This window comes from Callorhinus ursinus, unplaced genomic scaffold (assembly GCF_003265705.2).
Source record: "Callorhinus ursinus isolate GAN/ISIS: 27379988/994484 unplaced genomic scaffold, GSC_fseal_2.0 scaffold43, whole genome shotgun sequence".
In the NCBI taxonomy this organism is placed as follows: Eukaryota; Metazoa; Chordata; class Mammalia; order Carnivora; family Otariidae; genus Callorhinus; species Callorhinus ursinus.
In genome coordinates, this window is record NW_027397105.1 from 1444356 (window position 1) to 1462012 (window position 17657).

The 17657-nt window shown below is 44.0% G+C and overlaps 1 protein-coding gene across 6 annotated transcripts in view; it reads right to left on the reverse strand.

The window, feature by feature from the left end:
- RABEP1 (rabaptin, RAB GTPase binding effector protein 1) overlaps positions 1 to 17657 on the reverse strand; it is a 99672-nt gene that overhangs the window by 81365 nt on the left and 650 nt on the right. The window contains exon 1 of one of the 6 annotated variants that reach the window (XM_073881557.1): positions 14704 to 14734. The exons of the other annotated variants lie outside the window; for them this stretch is intronic. Coding sequence (XP_073737658.1) covers positions 14704 to 14719 — 16 coding nt within the window. The 5' untranslated portion in view covers positions 14720 to 14734. Of the gene's footprint in view, positions 1 to 14703; positions 14735 to 17657 lie in introns of those variants that run through there. 6 annotated transcript variants of the gene reach the window in all.

The window sequence follows — 17657 nt, forward strand, 5'->3', positions numbered from 1 at the left end:
CCTTACCACACCTGAGTAAAACAAATCCAGGGTATAGTTCAAGACAGGTGACTACGTGGTAGTCAACAGCAAAAGTCTTACAAGTTTGTATATTCTTTTTTTTTTAAAGATTTTATTTATTTATTTTGAGAGAGAGAATGAGAGAGAGAGAGCACATAAGAGGGGGGAGGGTCAGAGGGAGAAGCAGACTCCCCACCGAGCAGGGAGTCCGATGCGGGACTCGATCCCAGGACTCCAGGACCATGACCCGAGCCGAAGGCAGTCACTTAACCAACTGAGCCACCCAGGCGCCCACAAGTTTGTATATTCTTTAACCAATTTCACTGCCAAGATTTCATCCTAAAGAAGTAATCATAGATAAGTGTAGATTTAATTACAAGAACGTTGACTGTACCATCAATTAAAATTCCAAAATATCAAAATAACCAATGTCTAACAATAGAAAAATGACCCCCAAAAATGAAAGAGCTTTACAAGTTTCAAAGATGAAACTTCAAAGAGAACATAACAAATTCTATCAAATCTATAGGGAATAAATATTTCCTACATTATTTAAACTTTCCTCAGTATAGTAAAAGAATGTTTCCCAATTTATTTTACCAGGTTAGTATAATCATGATACCAAAAGCCAAGGTAGTTCCAAAATGGAAATATAGGCCAACCACACCTATGACTAGAATTGCAAAAAAAAAAATTAAATAAAATCTAGCTACCTACTAGAAGAACAGTCCATACAACCAACTTGAGTTTACCCCAAGTATACAAAAATCTGTCCAACATTAAGAAATAATCAATTTTGTTAAAGAGACCAAAAAGACCTGAAACAGTCTCAGTGAATACAACAAAAAGGAAAAAAGTAAAGCAATTAAAGAGGAAATAACTATGGGAAACAAAGAATGCCAACAGAAGGACGATCCATCCATGTGCCTAGAGGAGAGAATGCAACAAATGGAACAAAAAAAATACTAAAAGACTTAAAGGAATAAATATTCCCAAAATGTAATCAGAACTACATCTGCAAGAAAAAAAGTAATTAAGATGTAAGCCAAGAGGCTCCCATGGGAGGAAAGTGGAGAAGAGAAGAAAGTGGGCCCTTGGCCATCCCCGAGCAGTGGAACCAGCCCTGGACTGCTTTACCTCCAACCTGGTTACACACAGACACACTGAACCCTTTACGTGAGGGAGCCACTAGGGACTGGATCTCCAACTGCTCTGAGACAGAAGTATTCCAAGTACGTAAGAATACATCAAAATGTAAGTGTACCAGACAACTTCCGAAACAACTAACAGATTTACTGAGGAAGTATCTGCACTAATGCTTACTACAATCCTATCTGTAATGGGGAAAAAGTTAAAACTCAAATACAGAGAGAATTCAACATATTACGGAACCCATACCATGTAGGACTATGCGCTCATTAAAAATATCACTATTTAGGGTGCCTGGGTGGCTCAGTTGGTTAAGCGACTGCCTTCGGCTCAGGTCATGATCCTGGAGTCCCGGGATCGAGCCCCACATCGGGCTCCCTGCTCAGCAGGGAGTCTGCCTCTCCCTCGGACCTTCTTCCCTCTCATGCTCTCTCTCTACCATTCTCTCAATAAATAATAAAAATCTTTATAAAAAAAAAAATATATCACTATTTAACAGTACATCATGAACACCTCTTCATGTAAGTGGGAAGAGCATCCTATAAAAGTAAAATTTTTAATCAAAATTTTTTTAAAGATTTTATTTATTGGACAGAGAGAGACACAGCGAGAGAGGGAACACAAGCAGGGGAAGTGAGGGAGAGGTGGGGCTTGTTCCCAGGACTCTGAGATCATGACCCGAGCCGAAGGCAGACGCTCAACGACTGAGCCACCCAGGCGCCCCGGTAAATTAGACTTTTAAACCAGTGTGGTTTTGGGGCGCCTGGGTGGCTCAGTTGTTAAGCGTCTGCCTTCAGCTCAGGTCATGATCCCAGGGTCCTGGGATCGAGTCCCGCATCGGGCTCCCTGTCGGTGGGAGGCCTGCTTCTCCCTCTGCCTGCCACTCCCCCTGCTTGTGTGCTCTCTCTGTCAAATAAATAAAAATCTTTTAAAGCAAAAGTGTGTTTTTGAAAAATAACTTACAACACAGGAAAATTCCACATTATAAAATAAAAATAGAAAACCACATGTGCGATATGATCAACAGGTTAAACATTTCTTTATGTAAGGAATCTATTAAGATTTATTTATTTACTTGAGAGCGCACACGAGCACGCAAGCAGGGAGGGGTAGAGGGAAAGGGAGAAGGAGAGAATCCCAAGCAGACTCCTGCTTAGCACAGAGCCCTTCATGGGGCTTGATCTCAGGACCCTGAGATCATGACCTGAACTGAAATCCAAGAGTCGATGCCCCAACAGACCAAACCACCCAGGTGCCCCACGAGTTTAAATATTTTTTATTTGTAGACATAGAACACGACCAGAAATAGACTAGAATGACAAAATCCTCTGAAGGATGGAATTACGGGTGAGTCCAGCTTTCTTTACATATTCTTTGCGCTTTATGATCAAAAAAGAAACTTGGGATTTTCTTAAAATTTTGCCCCTTTTTTAATGATCTAAAATTTATAACACTGACCTGAGAGATAGTGGGTGGAATGAAAGTAGTCATGGGAACTGAATCTTGGGCAAGTTACTGAAGTTTTAGTTCCTCAATTGTGAAATATGGATAATACTACCCTTTAAGAATCTGGAGAAATAAATTATAGAGTTAATGCATTTAAAGTGTCATAAGGCACTGTAATTGTAAAGACTTTTTGCTAGAGATACATATTCTCCTTAGTTTATGAACGCAGTCAATGAGGTTTTCTCTAAAGGCCTTTTGGGAGGGGGCAGGAGAGGGGAAGATGGTGGGCAGACTTAATATGCTCATTCTAAATTTTATCTGAATTAATAAATACCAAAGAATGGCCCGGAGGAAACTTGACAAAATGAATAATGAGGGGTTCCTGGCTCTCAAAATATGAAACCACTAGAAAGTATCAGTCTAGCAACTGTTATCATATGGTATTACACCAGAATAGATAAATTAATAGAACAAAATACAATCTGGAAATGAACTCAAGTGTCCCTGGATAGTTAGCATATAATACATAGTGGTGTTTCAAAATCAATGGAGAGAAATGGATTAATCACTACGTGGTACAAGAACTTCTGGCTAGCCATTTGAAAATAAACTGTAAGAGCTGGATTCCTACCTCAGTCCTTACATCAAAATAAATCCCAATGTGATCAAATATTTAAAAGTAAATACTAGAAGATAACATGAGGATGCAGAAGTAAATCTAGAAACCATAAAAGAAAAAAGTATTAAGTCACATAAAAATTAAAATATGTCCATATGCCAAAACATCTCAAAATTAAAATACAAACTGGGGGAGACTTCTGCTACACCTGCTACACACAGAACAGAGAAGTCAACTTCCCCATATGCAAAGAAGATAATTTGTTAAATTAAGGAGCTGTAAGTACTCTGATGCCCTGATGGTGAGCCTGTAAACTCAAACCTTTTTGAAAGAGAATTTGGCATTTGCCATTAAATTTTTAAACCTGCACATTCTTTGACTTGCTAATTCCAGTTCGAAGAATTTACACCACAAAAAACATTCACAGGCGTGTGCCATGACAGGGACAAGGATATTCACCGTAGTATTCCTGTAATGGCATAAATATTCATGAATGGGGACTTATTTTTTAAAATTATACTACATTTATAATTGCACAAAAATGATCTATTTCAAAATTGATGACATAATCTGTATCAAAAAGGAAGCCTGAGAACAGCATATGCAGCATGATTCCACTTTTAAATCATCAGGACACATACGTTTTTAAAAACTGGAAAAAATATATACCAGGCCTTTAATAGTGTTTACCTCTGAGTGATGAGCTTATGAGCTTATATGGACTTTTCCTCTTTTTAGAAATTTACACAATGTTTTACCATGAGCACTTATTATTTTCGATGCGAACATTTTTAATTAAGAAATTTAAAAACACATAGCATGAAAGAGTAGACAAATACAACATCCATGGAACAGAACAGAGCACCCAGAAACAAAACCACACAAACAGAGTCAACTCATGTGTGACAAAGAAGGAAAGGCAGTTCAATGGAGAAAGGACAGCCTTTTCAACAAACGATGGTGCTGGAACAGCTAGGCTGCACGTGAAAACAGAAGAATCTAGATGCAGACCTTATACCCTTCACAAAAATTAACTCAAAATGAGTTACAGACCTAAATGTAAAATGCAAAACTATTAAACTCCTAGAGCAAAACACAGGAGAAAACTAGATGACCTTGGATATGGCAATGACTTTTTAGATACAACCCCAAAGGCACAATCCATGAAAGAAATAATTGATAAGTTGGACTTCATTAAAATTTAAAACTTCTGGGGGCACTTCGGTGGCTTAATCCATTAAGCACCTGCCTTGAGCTCGGGTCATAATCCCAGGGTCCTGGGATCGAGTCCCGCATTGGGCTCCCCACTCAGCTCCCCACTCCCCCCCTGCTTCTCCCTCTCTCTCTCCCTCTGCCCCTGCTCTCTCTCTCTCTCAAATAAATAAAATCTTAAAAAAAAAAAATGCTCAGCAAGAGACGCTGTCAGGAGAACGAGAAGACAAGCCACAGGCTCAGAGAAAATACTGACAAAAGACACATCTGATAAAGGACTGTTATCCAAAATATACAAGGAACTCTTACAACTCAACAGTAAAGAAAATGAACCACCTGATTCAAAGATGGGCCAAAATTCTGAACGGACACTTCACAAAAGATACACAGACAGCAAATAGGCAAATGAAAAGATGCTCCCCATCATGTCATTAGGGAACTGCAAATTAAAACAAGATGGCACCGCGCGGCTCCTGGAATGGAGAAAATCCCAGACACGGATACCACCAAATGCTGGTGAGGCGGCGGAGCCCCGGGAATTCTCATTCCCTGCTGGTGGGAAGGCGAAGCGGTGTGGCCACTGTGACATACTCTCACGACCCGGCAATCACGCCCTTTGGTTTCTCCCATCCACACAGAAATCGGCATCACAGCAGCTTTACGCGTGATCCCCAAAACGTGGAAGCAACCATGATGTCCTTCAGCAGGTGAAGGGAAAAACTGGTACATCCATACAACAGAATATTAATCAGTGCTGAAAAGCCACAAAAAACACATGGAGGGACCTTAAACGCGTATTGCTAAGTGAGAAAAGCCAATCTATAGGGTTCCAATGACCTGACGTTCTGCAAAAGGTGAAATCATGGAAACTGAAAAGATCAGAGGTTGCCAAGAATTTGGGGGGCAGAGGGGAGAAGGAGGATGGTGAGCAGGGAGGACCCAGGGCACTGAAACTGCGGTGTGGAACCACAACAGTGAGTGGATGCATGTCATTGCACACTCATCCAGACTCACAGAGCGCACAACAGCAAGTGAACCCTAATGCAAATGACGGACTTCGGGTGGTGATAATGCGCCATGAGCAGGCTCACCAACTGCAGCAAATGAACCACACGGCTGTGGAATGCTGATGGCGGGGGAGCCTGGGGGGGCGGGGGTATAAGGAAACTGTACTTTCTGTTCAATTTTGCTGTGAACCTGAACCTTCTCTGAAGGGGCCCCCGGCTGGCTCAGTCAACAGAGCCTATGACTCTTGATCTCTCAGGTTGCACGTTCAAGCCCCATGTCAGGTGTAGAGAGTACTTGAAAATAAAACCTTTAAAAAAAAAAAAAGTACTTAAAAAAAATAAAAAAGTAAACCTTTCTAAAAAAATAGTCTATTTTTTTAATGTAACTGTATCTGTATCCCCAGTGCCTAGTATAAACACTCAAAAAATTTTTTAAAAAAATACACAGCATTGGTGCAAGTCATACAGCTTCTCAGTAAATCATAGTTGTTCTTTTGCTATGAACTAGTATGATACGGTGAATAGAAACATAAACTGAGGGAACGTTAGCAAACATTAGAAAGGGGGCTGAGGGTCTTGATCAAAAAGAATGCTTCTGATGTACTACCCACAGGTCACACAGATTCTAGGTCTGGAGTATCTTCGCCAACTTTAGGTTGAGCACGAGCAAACCACATGGCATTAGAACATCTGGCTACCCCAGCAGAGGAAGCCATGAAGAATGGTGGGGGTGCAGAATCCCGCTATGAGGAGCCACCAAGATGGGAGCAAGCTCTTTAAATATCTCAAGGCCTTCTGTGTGGAAGAGAAAATAGCCTAGTTCTGATTTGTTCCAAAGGCCAGAACCAAGGTGCATAAGCTGTAGGGAACTTATTTGGGCCTGATCAAATTAAGAATTTTCTAATACAGTTACCACAGAAAACAGAAGTGTTCTAGGAAGACTAAATTTTCATCTGTTTGGAACAAACACACAGCAAATTTTTGCAATAGAGATGGATCTAAACTGTTAATATCCCTTCTGTAACTGTCTACAGAAGCTTACAAGGTTCACAATAAAACGAAAGAAAGTAGTTTCAAACAAACTCTGCTCTGGAGGAGATAAGAAAGTCGGGGACATTAGATCTAGAGGGGGTGGGAGGCCGCAGCAGTCGGTTATTTGGAGACAACAAACGTAGCAGGAGCTTAGAAAAAGTAGATGTCAACTGGGGATTAAGTGGTAAATATCTGTCTTGATTTTTAATAGCCTTAACCAAAGGAATGGTACCCTACATCATGGTTTGCTTCCCGCACCCCATCAGATTTTCCATAAGGACCCAATCATCTCCTGTACGTATGACTCTCCCAGCCTTTCTCAACGGAAGTTCCATGCCAGAATGAAGCACCAATGCCCACAGTCTCCAAAGTGTATAATGAATTAACTTCTCTCTCCTGTGCGTCTAGAACAGTACTGGCTATATCGCCTGTAGGGTAACTGGGAAAACCGCCCGATTATTTTCCGTGTTCTGCGGTTAAGAGGAGGAATCCAGGTGAGCACAGATGAGCTAATCTACTTGGCTGCAACAAAGGTCTCAGAGCTACACCATCCATGAGGACAGGTACCATTTTACCTTGTTCACAGGTGACAGGCAGATCACGTATGCTGCATAAACGAGGAAAAAAATGGAGGCTACATGTACGTTTTAGTCAGTTTCTCCTCTAACTCAGTCTTCTCTCCCTTTTCCCTTCTGTTCTGTAGGATGAGATCCAGCTCTCCAGCTCCGGCTCCATCTAATCTGCTCTCAGCTCCTCAGAGAGCTGGCCCTACTTACTTTCTCCTTGAGGTCTTCAGGCTCCCCCTTTCTACGGGCAGTTCCACCAGCACCGACAATGAATATCTTTTTAAGATTTAGTTATTTGAGAGAGCACACGCATGAGCAGGGGGAGGAGCAGAGGGAGAGAGCCAAGTAGACTCCCCGCGGTGGAGCCCGACACGGGGCTCAATCCCAGGACCCCGATATCAGGACCTGAGCTGAAATCAAGACTCAGACTCTTAACTGAATGAGCCAGCCAGGAGCCCCCCCCCACCCCCCGCTTAGTTTCTATTTTTGGGTTTTGTTTTTTTTAAATATTTTATTTATTTATTTGACAGAGAGAGACAGCGAGAGAGGGAACACAAGCAGGGGTAGGGGGAGAGGGAGAAGCAGGCTTCCCGCCGAGCAGGGAGCCTGATGCGGGGCTCGATCCCAGGACCCCGGGACCATGACCTGAGCCGAAGGCAGACGCTTAACGACGGAGCCACCCAGGTGCCCCCAGTTTCTATTTTTGAAACACACAACGTCACAACTCTATGGCCCTTCCCAAGCGACTGCCCTGACTGCAGGTGTATCACCACAATTTTAAATGTCTATCCATGCTTCCTCTATTTACTTCCTTGCTGAAACTCTTCCCCTAGAGGTCCCGACAGTCATTAAGTGCTGATTTCGATGACCATTCAGGTCTTCACCTGACTTCTGTGCAGCATTTACTACTGGTGACCATCACCCTGCACACTGACTCTTAATAATACTAATCTTCCCCCAACTCTCCTTTTTTACGATTCATCATTGGTTTCCTCCTCATCATCCAACCCACCAGTTTCATCTGTGGCCCTCCTCACAGACTGTCCTTTTGTTGTAATCTCCCCAACACAGGGGCCATCACGCAACAAGCATACGCAATGAGCGGCACTCGCCCTGGATGATTTCCAAACATCTGACTACCGAAAGTTCATCCACACCCTGCTTTCTTCCTAAAGCTCCAGGCCACACGTCCTGCTACCTACTAGGTATTTCCACACGGCTATCCCACTAGCGCTCCACAACATACCAAACCCAAATCTGCCACTTTCTCCTATTCAACCTGCCCTCCCGCTGGTCCCCCAGACTGGTGATCAGCAGCTATACTCCCAGAAGCCTCCTTCATTTCCCTCCTGCCTGCACCCCAGACCAAGTGTTCAACAAGCTGCTATTTGCCCACCACAGTATTTCTCCCATCTATTATTTCCTTTACTCCACTCCCAGAGACATAAGACAGAATCCCATCATCTCTCTTGGACCACAGTAACAGCCTAGCCAATCTCCTTAACCACCTGCCAGTCTACCCTCTGTATAACTTCCAGAGCAAGCTTCCTATAGCTCAGGTTGGGTGACACTATGACTCTACCAAAACACACATGCCTAGCCACATCACCTAGAAAAACCCAAACTCCTTAGCTAGAGGCAAAGCTTTCCACCATTCAGGCTCAACCCCTTCCCTCAAGCCTGTCTCTTATCAAGACACAGGCTCCCATACCACCAGATAATTCACTCACCTCACCTCACCCTGCACACGCTCCAGCTGTACCCTCCAAGGCGCCTCCTCTCCTCTACCACCTTTCTCCAAGACACCACCGCCATCTGTCAGAAATTCCACACAACTCTCAAGGCTCTATTCAAATACCACTTTCTCCAGTATAACTTGGGGTGCAGTAAGGGTTGAATGGAGGGAAGGACCTATGTTAACTAAACTTCCTGAATGATTTAGGATGCTCCCTACTGTGTGTTGTCGAAGTACCATAAATGAAGAAAAGCTACCACGTTATCGTAACAGCACACTGTCCTCTGACTTTCTTTCAACAAATACCTATAGCTCATATGCACTCCATGACAAACATGGTGCTGGGGACAGCACCACCAGCCAGAAAAAATGCCCTTTCCTCATGGGGTCTGTCTTCACCACTAGACTTTACATTCCATAACAAAAGGAGCATTTCTAGTTTGTTGTAATATCCGCAACACAATGCCCACCATGCGTAAGGCATAAGCAGTAAATATTTATTTAAAGAATGAAAGTATTAAAGAAAAAGGAATGATAATAAGGAGTTTTGTGCATTTTGACTAAAATCAAGTTACATCAATTCTATGATTCTGTCCAGGTGACATCATAATGAGGCCTCCAGGCAAAGTTCATTCTACATAAACAGGAGCAGTAACCAGAAGAGAAATGACAGCCTCACTCTCCTGCTAAATTCTAGTATTGTCTCTGCTACAATGCAAGTCACTTCCATTTCTTTAGTCCATAATTTCCTGATCTGTAAAATTAGGGAAGATAACTAGTCTTTAAGACTCCTTTCAGTGCCATGTCTCTAAATCTACTACTCTCTACAGGTAAAATACATCTACAAAACATCAAGTACCACCAGAAGTCATTAACAACTGACATCCATCTCAAAGATCAGAAGAAGAATGTTAAGTATTACAACTGTGCCAAAAAGAATAAAATACCTAGGAATAAACTTAATGAAAGAGATGAAAGACCTCTATAAACTATAAAACACTGATTAAAGAAACTGAAGATGACAAAAATGGAAAGACATTCCATGCTCATGGATTAGAAGAATTAATACTGTTAAAATGTCCATACTACCCAATACAATCTACAGATTCAAAGCTATCCCTACCAAAATGCCAACAGCATTTTTCACAGAACTAGAATAATACTAAAACTTGCATGGAATCATAAAAGACCCCAAATAGCCAAAGCAATCCTGAGAAAGAGGAACAAAGCTGGAGATACCACAATTCCAAATTTCAGGCTATACTAGAGAGCTATAGTTATCAAAACAGTGTGGTACTGGCATGAAAACAGACACATAGATCAACGGAACAGAATGCAGAGCCCAGAACTAAACCCACACATGATCAGTTAATCTATGATAAGAGGCAAGAATATACAAGGGGAAAAAGACCGTCTCTTCAGTAAATGGTCCTGGAAAAACTGGACAGCTACATGCAAAAAAATGAAACTGGACCACTTTCTCACACCACACACAAAAATAAACTCAAAATGGATTAAAGACCTAAAGGTGAGGCCTGAAACCATAAAAATCCTAGGGGAATGCAAGCAGTAATTTCTCTGACATCAGCCATAGCTACATTTTTCTAGATGTGTCTCCTCAGGCAAGGGAAGCAAAAGCTAAAACTATTGGGACTACATCAAAATAAAAAGCCTTTGCAGAGCAAAGGAAACATCAACAAAACTAAAAGGCAACCCAGTGAATGGAGGAGACTTGCAAATGATATATCCAGTAAGAGGTTACTACCTAAAATACATAAAGAACTTCTACAGCTCAACACCAAAAGAACAAATAACTCAATGAAAAAATGGGCAGAGGACCTGAATAGTCATTTCTCCAAAGACATCCAGATGGCCAACAGACACATGGAAAGATGTTCAACATCACTCATCATCGGGGAAATGCAAATCAAAACCACAACGAGATACCACCTCACACATGTCAGAATGGCTACAGTCAAAAAGACAGGAATCTACAAATGTTGACAAGGATGTGGAGAAAAGGGAACCCTTGGGCACTGCAGGGTGAGAATGCAAACTGGTACAGCCACTGTGGAGAACAGTATGGAGGTTCCTCAAATAATTAAAAATGGAACTACCATATGATCCAATAATTCCACTACTGGGTATTGAAAGTAAGAGAACAAAAACACCAACTCAAAAAGATTATGTACCCCCATGTTCACTGCAGCATAATCTTACAACAGCCAAGATGTGGAGGCAACCCAAGTGTCCAGTGATGATGGACGGGTAAAGATGTGGTATAGATACAGAATGGAATTTTACTCGGCTGCGAAAAAGAGTGGGTTCTTGCCATTTGTGACACTATGGATGGATCTAGAGAGTATTATGCTAAGTGAAATAAGTCAGAGAAAGACAAATGCTGCATGATTTAACTTCTATGTAAAATCTTAAAAACCAAATGCATAAACAAACAAAAGGCAGAAAGAAACAAACAAAAGGCAGAAAGAAACAAACCCATAAATGAGAAGAGATGGTTGCTAGAGGGGAGCGGGGGGCGGGGGGGGGAGACGGGCAGAATGAGCGGAGGGGAGAGGGAGGTCCCGGCTTCCGGTGATGGCATGAACACGTCACAGGGATGAAAGGGTCAGCGTGGAGAATACAGTCAATGACACCGCAATAGATGGCGACCACACCTGTGGTGCGCATAGAATAACGCACGGACTTCTCAAATCACTATGCCGTACACCTGAAACTAACACTATGTACCAACTACACTTCAAAGAAAAAAGTTTTTAAAGACACCTTCCGAGTGCCTGAAAGGCAATGCAAGTTGAAGCTGACACACTGGGGGATCGGGGGGAGATGTTAAGGAAATTCAAAACTACCTGAGAGGAGAAATAAAGAGAGTATCTGGGAAGAACCTAATATTATCAAATTTCTTCAGGCTCACATAGAGACGATGCCTTGGATTCCCTCTGTGTGGTCCTAGGGAAGAGAACTAAAACCCGTAGGTAGAAGTTATGGTGAGGCAAGCTTCCGCTCAATTAAAGCACACACAAAAACACTGTAACTAGTCAAAAACAGGAGGTAGTGAGTTTGCTCGCTCTCCAGAGGCATTCAAACAGAAATCAGTCTACCACCTGGAAGAGATTCAGGTTATCTAATGAGAAAAGTGAACAAAGATACCTTCCTTCAAAACTCTTCCTGTTCTCTGGTAGTAGCAGCTTCCTCTGGGATCCAACAGAGGAAAATGAGCCTCTACCGCTAGGCACCTCCTCGGTTCACATTAGTGTGTCCCAGGCCCATTCCTTCAACTCGATCAAGACTCTTGAAAGGAGAACTGTCTCTCTCTCAGTCATTTCTATGTCCCGCCCCCCACACCACCTGCCACAACTGTAGCATACAAAAATGGTTACTAGATACTCGTGAAGACTAAACTCAATTTAACGATTATACAAGAAAAGCACATCATATTTCACTACATAAAGAGCTCCTGTATGATGTAGTCACGAGATTTCAGAAACCAGAGCCCTTAAGAGTCAAAGGCAGTTCTATCCCCAGGGAGCCAGGTAAAACATACAAATTAAAGACTATCACACAATCCTGGGCTACTGTGGGTTGGGATATTGCAGCAATAAGACTGCAGGGTGAACTCAGGGCTTTTGTGTTCTGGATCAAGTATCTCTGAAAGTTTAGTAGTTGGGAGATTTCTCAAGTTATAATAAATGAACCAAATGTATGAATCATTGAATAATGGTATTAAAATAATTGGCTATCCATTTGGAAGAAAAATAAAATTAGATCCCCACGTCATGTCAAAAATAAATTCCAGATGCAGGTGGCTTCTCCCAGCAAGCCAGAAAGTGGCTTCCCAGAAGGCCAACAAAGTCTGGATCTCAGTTCTGGGAGTGGCCTCTTGAAGACTGATTTCTTCCCTGGGCGCTCTGCCTCAGCCCCAGGGATAGCAGCTGCCCCGTAGAGTTGCTATTCCTATATACTTTAGAATTTTCTTTTTCTCTTAGGTAATCTCCTGTTTAGCTAATGCTTTTTTTTTTTTTAAGATTTTATTTATTTGAATGAGAGAGAGAGAGAGAGAGTGAGAGAGAGAGCAGGAGCAGGGGGAAGGGCAGCAAGAGAAGCAGACTCCCTGATGAGCAGGGAGCCTCATGTGGGACTCGATCCCAGGACCCCAGGATCATGACCTTAGTGGAAGGCAGACGCTTAACTGACTGAGCCACCCAGGCGCCCGCTAATGCTTCTTGATACTAAACTTTTAGTATAAACCTTGTTAAAATTCAAAAATAAATTCTAGATGGTTTAAAGTACTAAATATAAAAGACAAAACCAAAAAAGTGTTGAAAATGAGGGGTTTTTTTAATAAACATGGGAGTTGGGGAGGTCTTCCTAAGCAAGAGCAGTAACCATAAAATGTTAAAAATGGTCAGATCCATGTAAAAATTAAAGCTTTCTGCACAACAGAAGGAAGACCAAGTATATATAATCCCTATCTGGGAAGTACAAATTTAAAAGCCATCATGTCATGTACTTGCTTAAAACCCTTCAGTGACTTCTGCTTCAGCTCCGAGGCTGAAACCCACTCAGGCCAGCCCATACTGGCCTTTCTCCAGTACTCTCACCACCCTGCTTCTTCCAAACAGGGACTCCTGTTCACCCTTCAGATCTCAGCTCTAGCACCTCTGCCTCAGAAACCTTTCCTGGACTCCCTAAATGGGTCAAATCCCTAAATTATAGGCATTCATTGCACTGCATACCTCTCACAGTGGCTCAAGCCAAAACCGTCTGAGTGACCCTTCACTCCTCTCTCTCCCCCTCTCATTCCATATCTAATCCAAATCCTGTTGGTCAAACCTTCAAAATATAACCTCCGTCAATACACCCAGTCCAAGCCTTACCACTTTGTCCCCAGATTAATGCCTCCCTTTACTCTATTGCCAATCTAGCAGCCAGTGATTTTTTTTAAAACATAAGTCATATCACATCACTCTTCTGCTCAAAACTCTCAACGGTTCCCATCGTGAGAGCCAATGAATGCTGCTAGGGCCCTGCAAGGTCTGCCGGGATGCCATGACCTCTCACCTCGTACCCTCCCCTCCCTCCCCTCTCCCACCTCCCCCACCACGCCCCCCATAACTTCATTCTGGCCAGAGTGACCTCCATGCCCTTCCCCAGACATGCCAGACACACCCTTCCTGAAAGCATTTACAAAAACTGACCCCTGTCTGGAACATTCTTCCTCCAGACAGCCTCACAGCTGACCCTCTCTCCCTCCTTCAGGTCACCTTCTCAGTAAGGCTGACCAGCCCAACCCCCTTCCTTCTACCCTGCTCTATTTTTCCCCTTTTCCACAGCATTTGTCACCTGACAATCTAAACCATTTGCTTATGTTTGTAGTTGAGTATGTTTCTCCCACACTAAGGCAGGGCTGTTCACCATGTGCGTGGCCCACTGATGTATCCCAAACACCTACAGCCGTGCCTGGCGCACAGTTCATCACTGGATTTCCTAGAACCTAACACAGGGCTTTGCAAAGACGAGGTACTCAAACATCTGTTAGCTGAAGAATATCATTTCTTCGATCTATCCGAAGATACAAATTTAAAACAGCTGACATTATCCAGGGCTGGTAAGAGTGCAAAGGAAATCCACCCTCTCATATACTGTTGGCAGGTATGTAAATTGATACCTTTTTTGAGAGTAAGTTAGCAATCGCTATTAAAATTTAAACCACTCAGCGCTCACGTCCTTTAAGTCAGTAATCTTACAGAAGCACAAGAGTGCCTGAAAAACAAGTACAAGATATCTATGGTAGCACTGCTGATAAAATGAAAAACTTGTCCAATAATGAAAACCAGCTGTCCATCAACAGAAAAACCGACAAATAAATCCTGTGTGGTACATGCATGTGATGGAATGAAACATACCTCTAACACTGACCTTGAAAGCAGTCCATGATCTGGTGAACAGACCAGAGGGCTCTGACAGGAGGTGGGCTGGACTGGAACTCTGGCTCCCTCCACCTCCTGGCTACGGAACTCTACAGACACTTTCAACTTGTTTGTGCTTCAGTTTCCTCATCAGTAGAATAGGAACAATATCCCAGTAGCAGGCGCCCCACTGACCCGAAGATCCCCTGAGCAAGGCACGCAGAGCTGACAGCACAGGACACCGCCACAGGACCACTCACAAGCTTGTAATAATGACAGACAACCTGCACTAGGTGAGACAGACGAGTCGCAGACCTATCTGCAGAAAGCATGTCCACTTCAGTGGAGAAGTTAGCACGTCTGTGTAACTACAGGAAAAAAGTCAAGAAGGACAGGAAACTTACTACGGGTGACCTCTGGGAGATGGGAGAAGACATATTTCTTCTTTATACACACACATTTTCAATGGAGGGACTTTACAAGGCAGTGTTTTTAAATAAAAAATGAAATCAGAGTAAATGCTTCTATGATGTAGTTTAACTTGGATTTTAAAATACTAAAATTTGAAAATCTTTATACATAGTCTTTGAATTCTCAAGATGAAAGGGAATAATTAGATGACATTCCTATGGCTATTAAAAGTACCTTAATTCTGAATGAATAAACTGAGATGCACCAGCAAAAAAAAGCAAAGCAAAACACTTTTTCAATAAACTTACAAAACAAAAAATTAAAAAGAATAAAAAGGAAATGGGCGCCTGGGTGGCTCAGTTGGTTAAGCGACTGCCTTCGGCTCAGGTCATGATCCCGGAGTCCCGGGATCGAGTCCCACATCGGGCTCCCTGCTCAGCAGGGGGGTCTGCTTCTCCCTCTGACCCTCTTCCCTCTCGTGGTCTCTCTCTCTCTCTCTCAAATAAATAAATAAAATCTTTAAAAAAAAAAAGAATAAAAAGGAAATTATATTTCATTCTATCAATTTACACACAAATCAATCCTTTTCTTAATCTACCATATCTCCATGGAAAACAAAGATAGTAAAAAAAAAAAAAAAAGTTAAACAATATCAACATAAAAGACAAGCTGCTTCTAAAATGAGGAAAGCAGGATTAGGGACGCCTGGGTGGCTCAGTCGGTTAAGCGTCTGCCTTCGGCTCGGGTCATGATCCCAGGAGCCCCGCGTCAGGCTCCTTGCTTGGTGGGGACCCTGCCTCTCCCTCTCCCTCTGCCACTCCCCCTGCTTGTGCTCTCTGACAAATAAATCTTGAAAAAAATTTTTACAAAAAAAAAGAGAAAAGCGGGATTAAAGTAAAAACCTGAACAGTTATCTTTGACTGTCAGTGTGGCTCAAAAGAATTCCACATGTATTTTTAAAACTCAGCAGGGCAAGGACATCTGAGCGAGCCTAAAGCTAAGGTGTTAAAAAGTGACCTATATTAAGTTCGGCCGAAGAGAAAAATTAAATCCCCACGATGAACTTCTAAGAAGATGCTGACACAAAGCCCTGGGATTTACCGAACCCGCTCTCCTTTTGTGCACAGTGGCTGTGGCTGCTCATTTACTACACTAATTGAAAAATAAATACTGCAATCTATGCAAACTGAATCCCATCCCGACTCACAGGATTTGAGGAACAGGGAATAAACCTGCACTAAGAATAGCAAAAGAACACAAGATTTCCTAAAGCTAATTTTTCCCACCCTCTTTCAAGTGCTTAGTCATTTCTGTCTATTTACAAGACCATTCCACATCCTCGAAGGGGGGGAGAATTCTTTTCCAGACTGCCCTGTCACCTGAGCGGCCCCAGACCTGTCTCCACGCAGCCCGGGAGAAGGCGGCAGCCAGCTGAGCATCCCTCCCACTCCAGAGCAGAGCCAGAAACCACTGGGGCTCCCTGGGCTCTGCCTCCGTCAGCAGTAACAAAGGGCGGTTTGTGGAAAGGCAGTGTTCTTCCCCGACACCCAGTGCAAAGGTGAGGACTACACTGCATGCAGCCAGACAACAGCCCCGCTTGCTCTCCCCGCGCAACTCCGGGGATGGGGGCTCCCCATCTCTCCGCGGGCTCCCAACGAAACCGAAAACTGGGCGCGAGCAGGCTCTGGAGCCCACTTCCCGGAGAGCCGCTAGCCCTAACATCTGATAACATTGTTTCGGGCTCCCCAAAGGCAGGAACGAAGGCGAAGTTTTTCACGAAAGGCTGTAACTTAACACACCACCCTAGGCACGGGCCAAGTTTTTCACTAAGCACCTACTGTGTGCCCGGCATCACCCGCCAAGGCCCCACTCACGCCGACAAGTCGCTGGGCGCACACGCCCAGGGCAGAAACACACCTGCAAGAACTTTCTCACCTAGACACTCTGCGGAGGGGCAAGCACACTGTCTCCCAACAGAACTCTAGGTAGTAACACCTGGAACGAGGTGGTCGACCTCTCAAGAGTCTGGGGCTCCGCCCGCGCCTCCCAGAAGGTCACGAAGGGCTCCGACAACCCACTTGGGGGGACTCAGGATGGGGCTCTCTCTCCTTCCAAGAAGGCAAGCGCTACAAAAGACACGCTTCCCCGACTTGCGCATCAAGCACCATTGTCCTTACTCCCCAAAGCCCCCAGGACGACGCTGAGCGCCTGAGTCCCCGCAGGTGGCCGTCTTCCCCGACAAAGTAGAAAGGCATGCAGGAGCCTCCTTTCGAAAGCGTGCCTAAGGTCAAAGAGGCTGCGGCTGCCCAGAGCTCGTCACTGGGGGGGCGTCCGCGTCCTCTGGACCCCCACCCCCCCACCAGGCGCCGGCACTGACCATGAGGCCGCACGGCCCCTCCGGGAGCGCCACCCGGTCCCTGCCGCGCCGCGGGGTGCCGCGCGCGCGCGCGCGCGGCGCACACGGGCAGGGCCCCGAGGTCCGCAGCCTCCCCGCCGCACGGCCCACGTGCCGGGCCCTCCCCGCCGCCCGCCGGCCCCGCGGCCTCCCCCCGC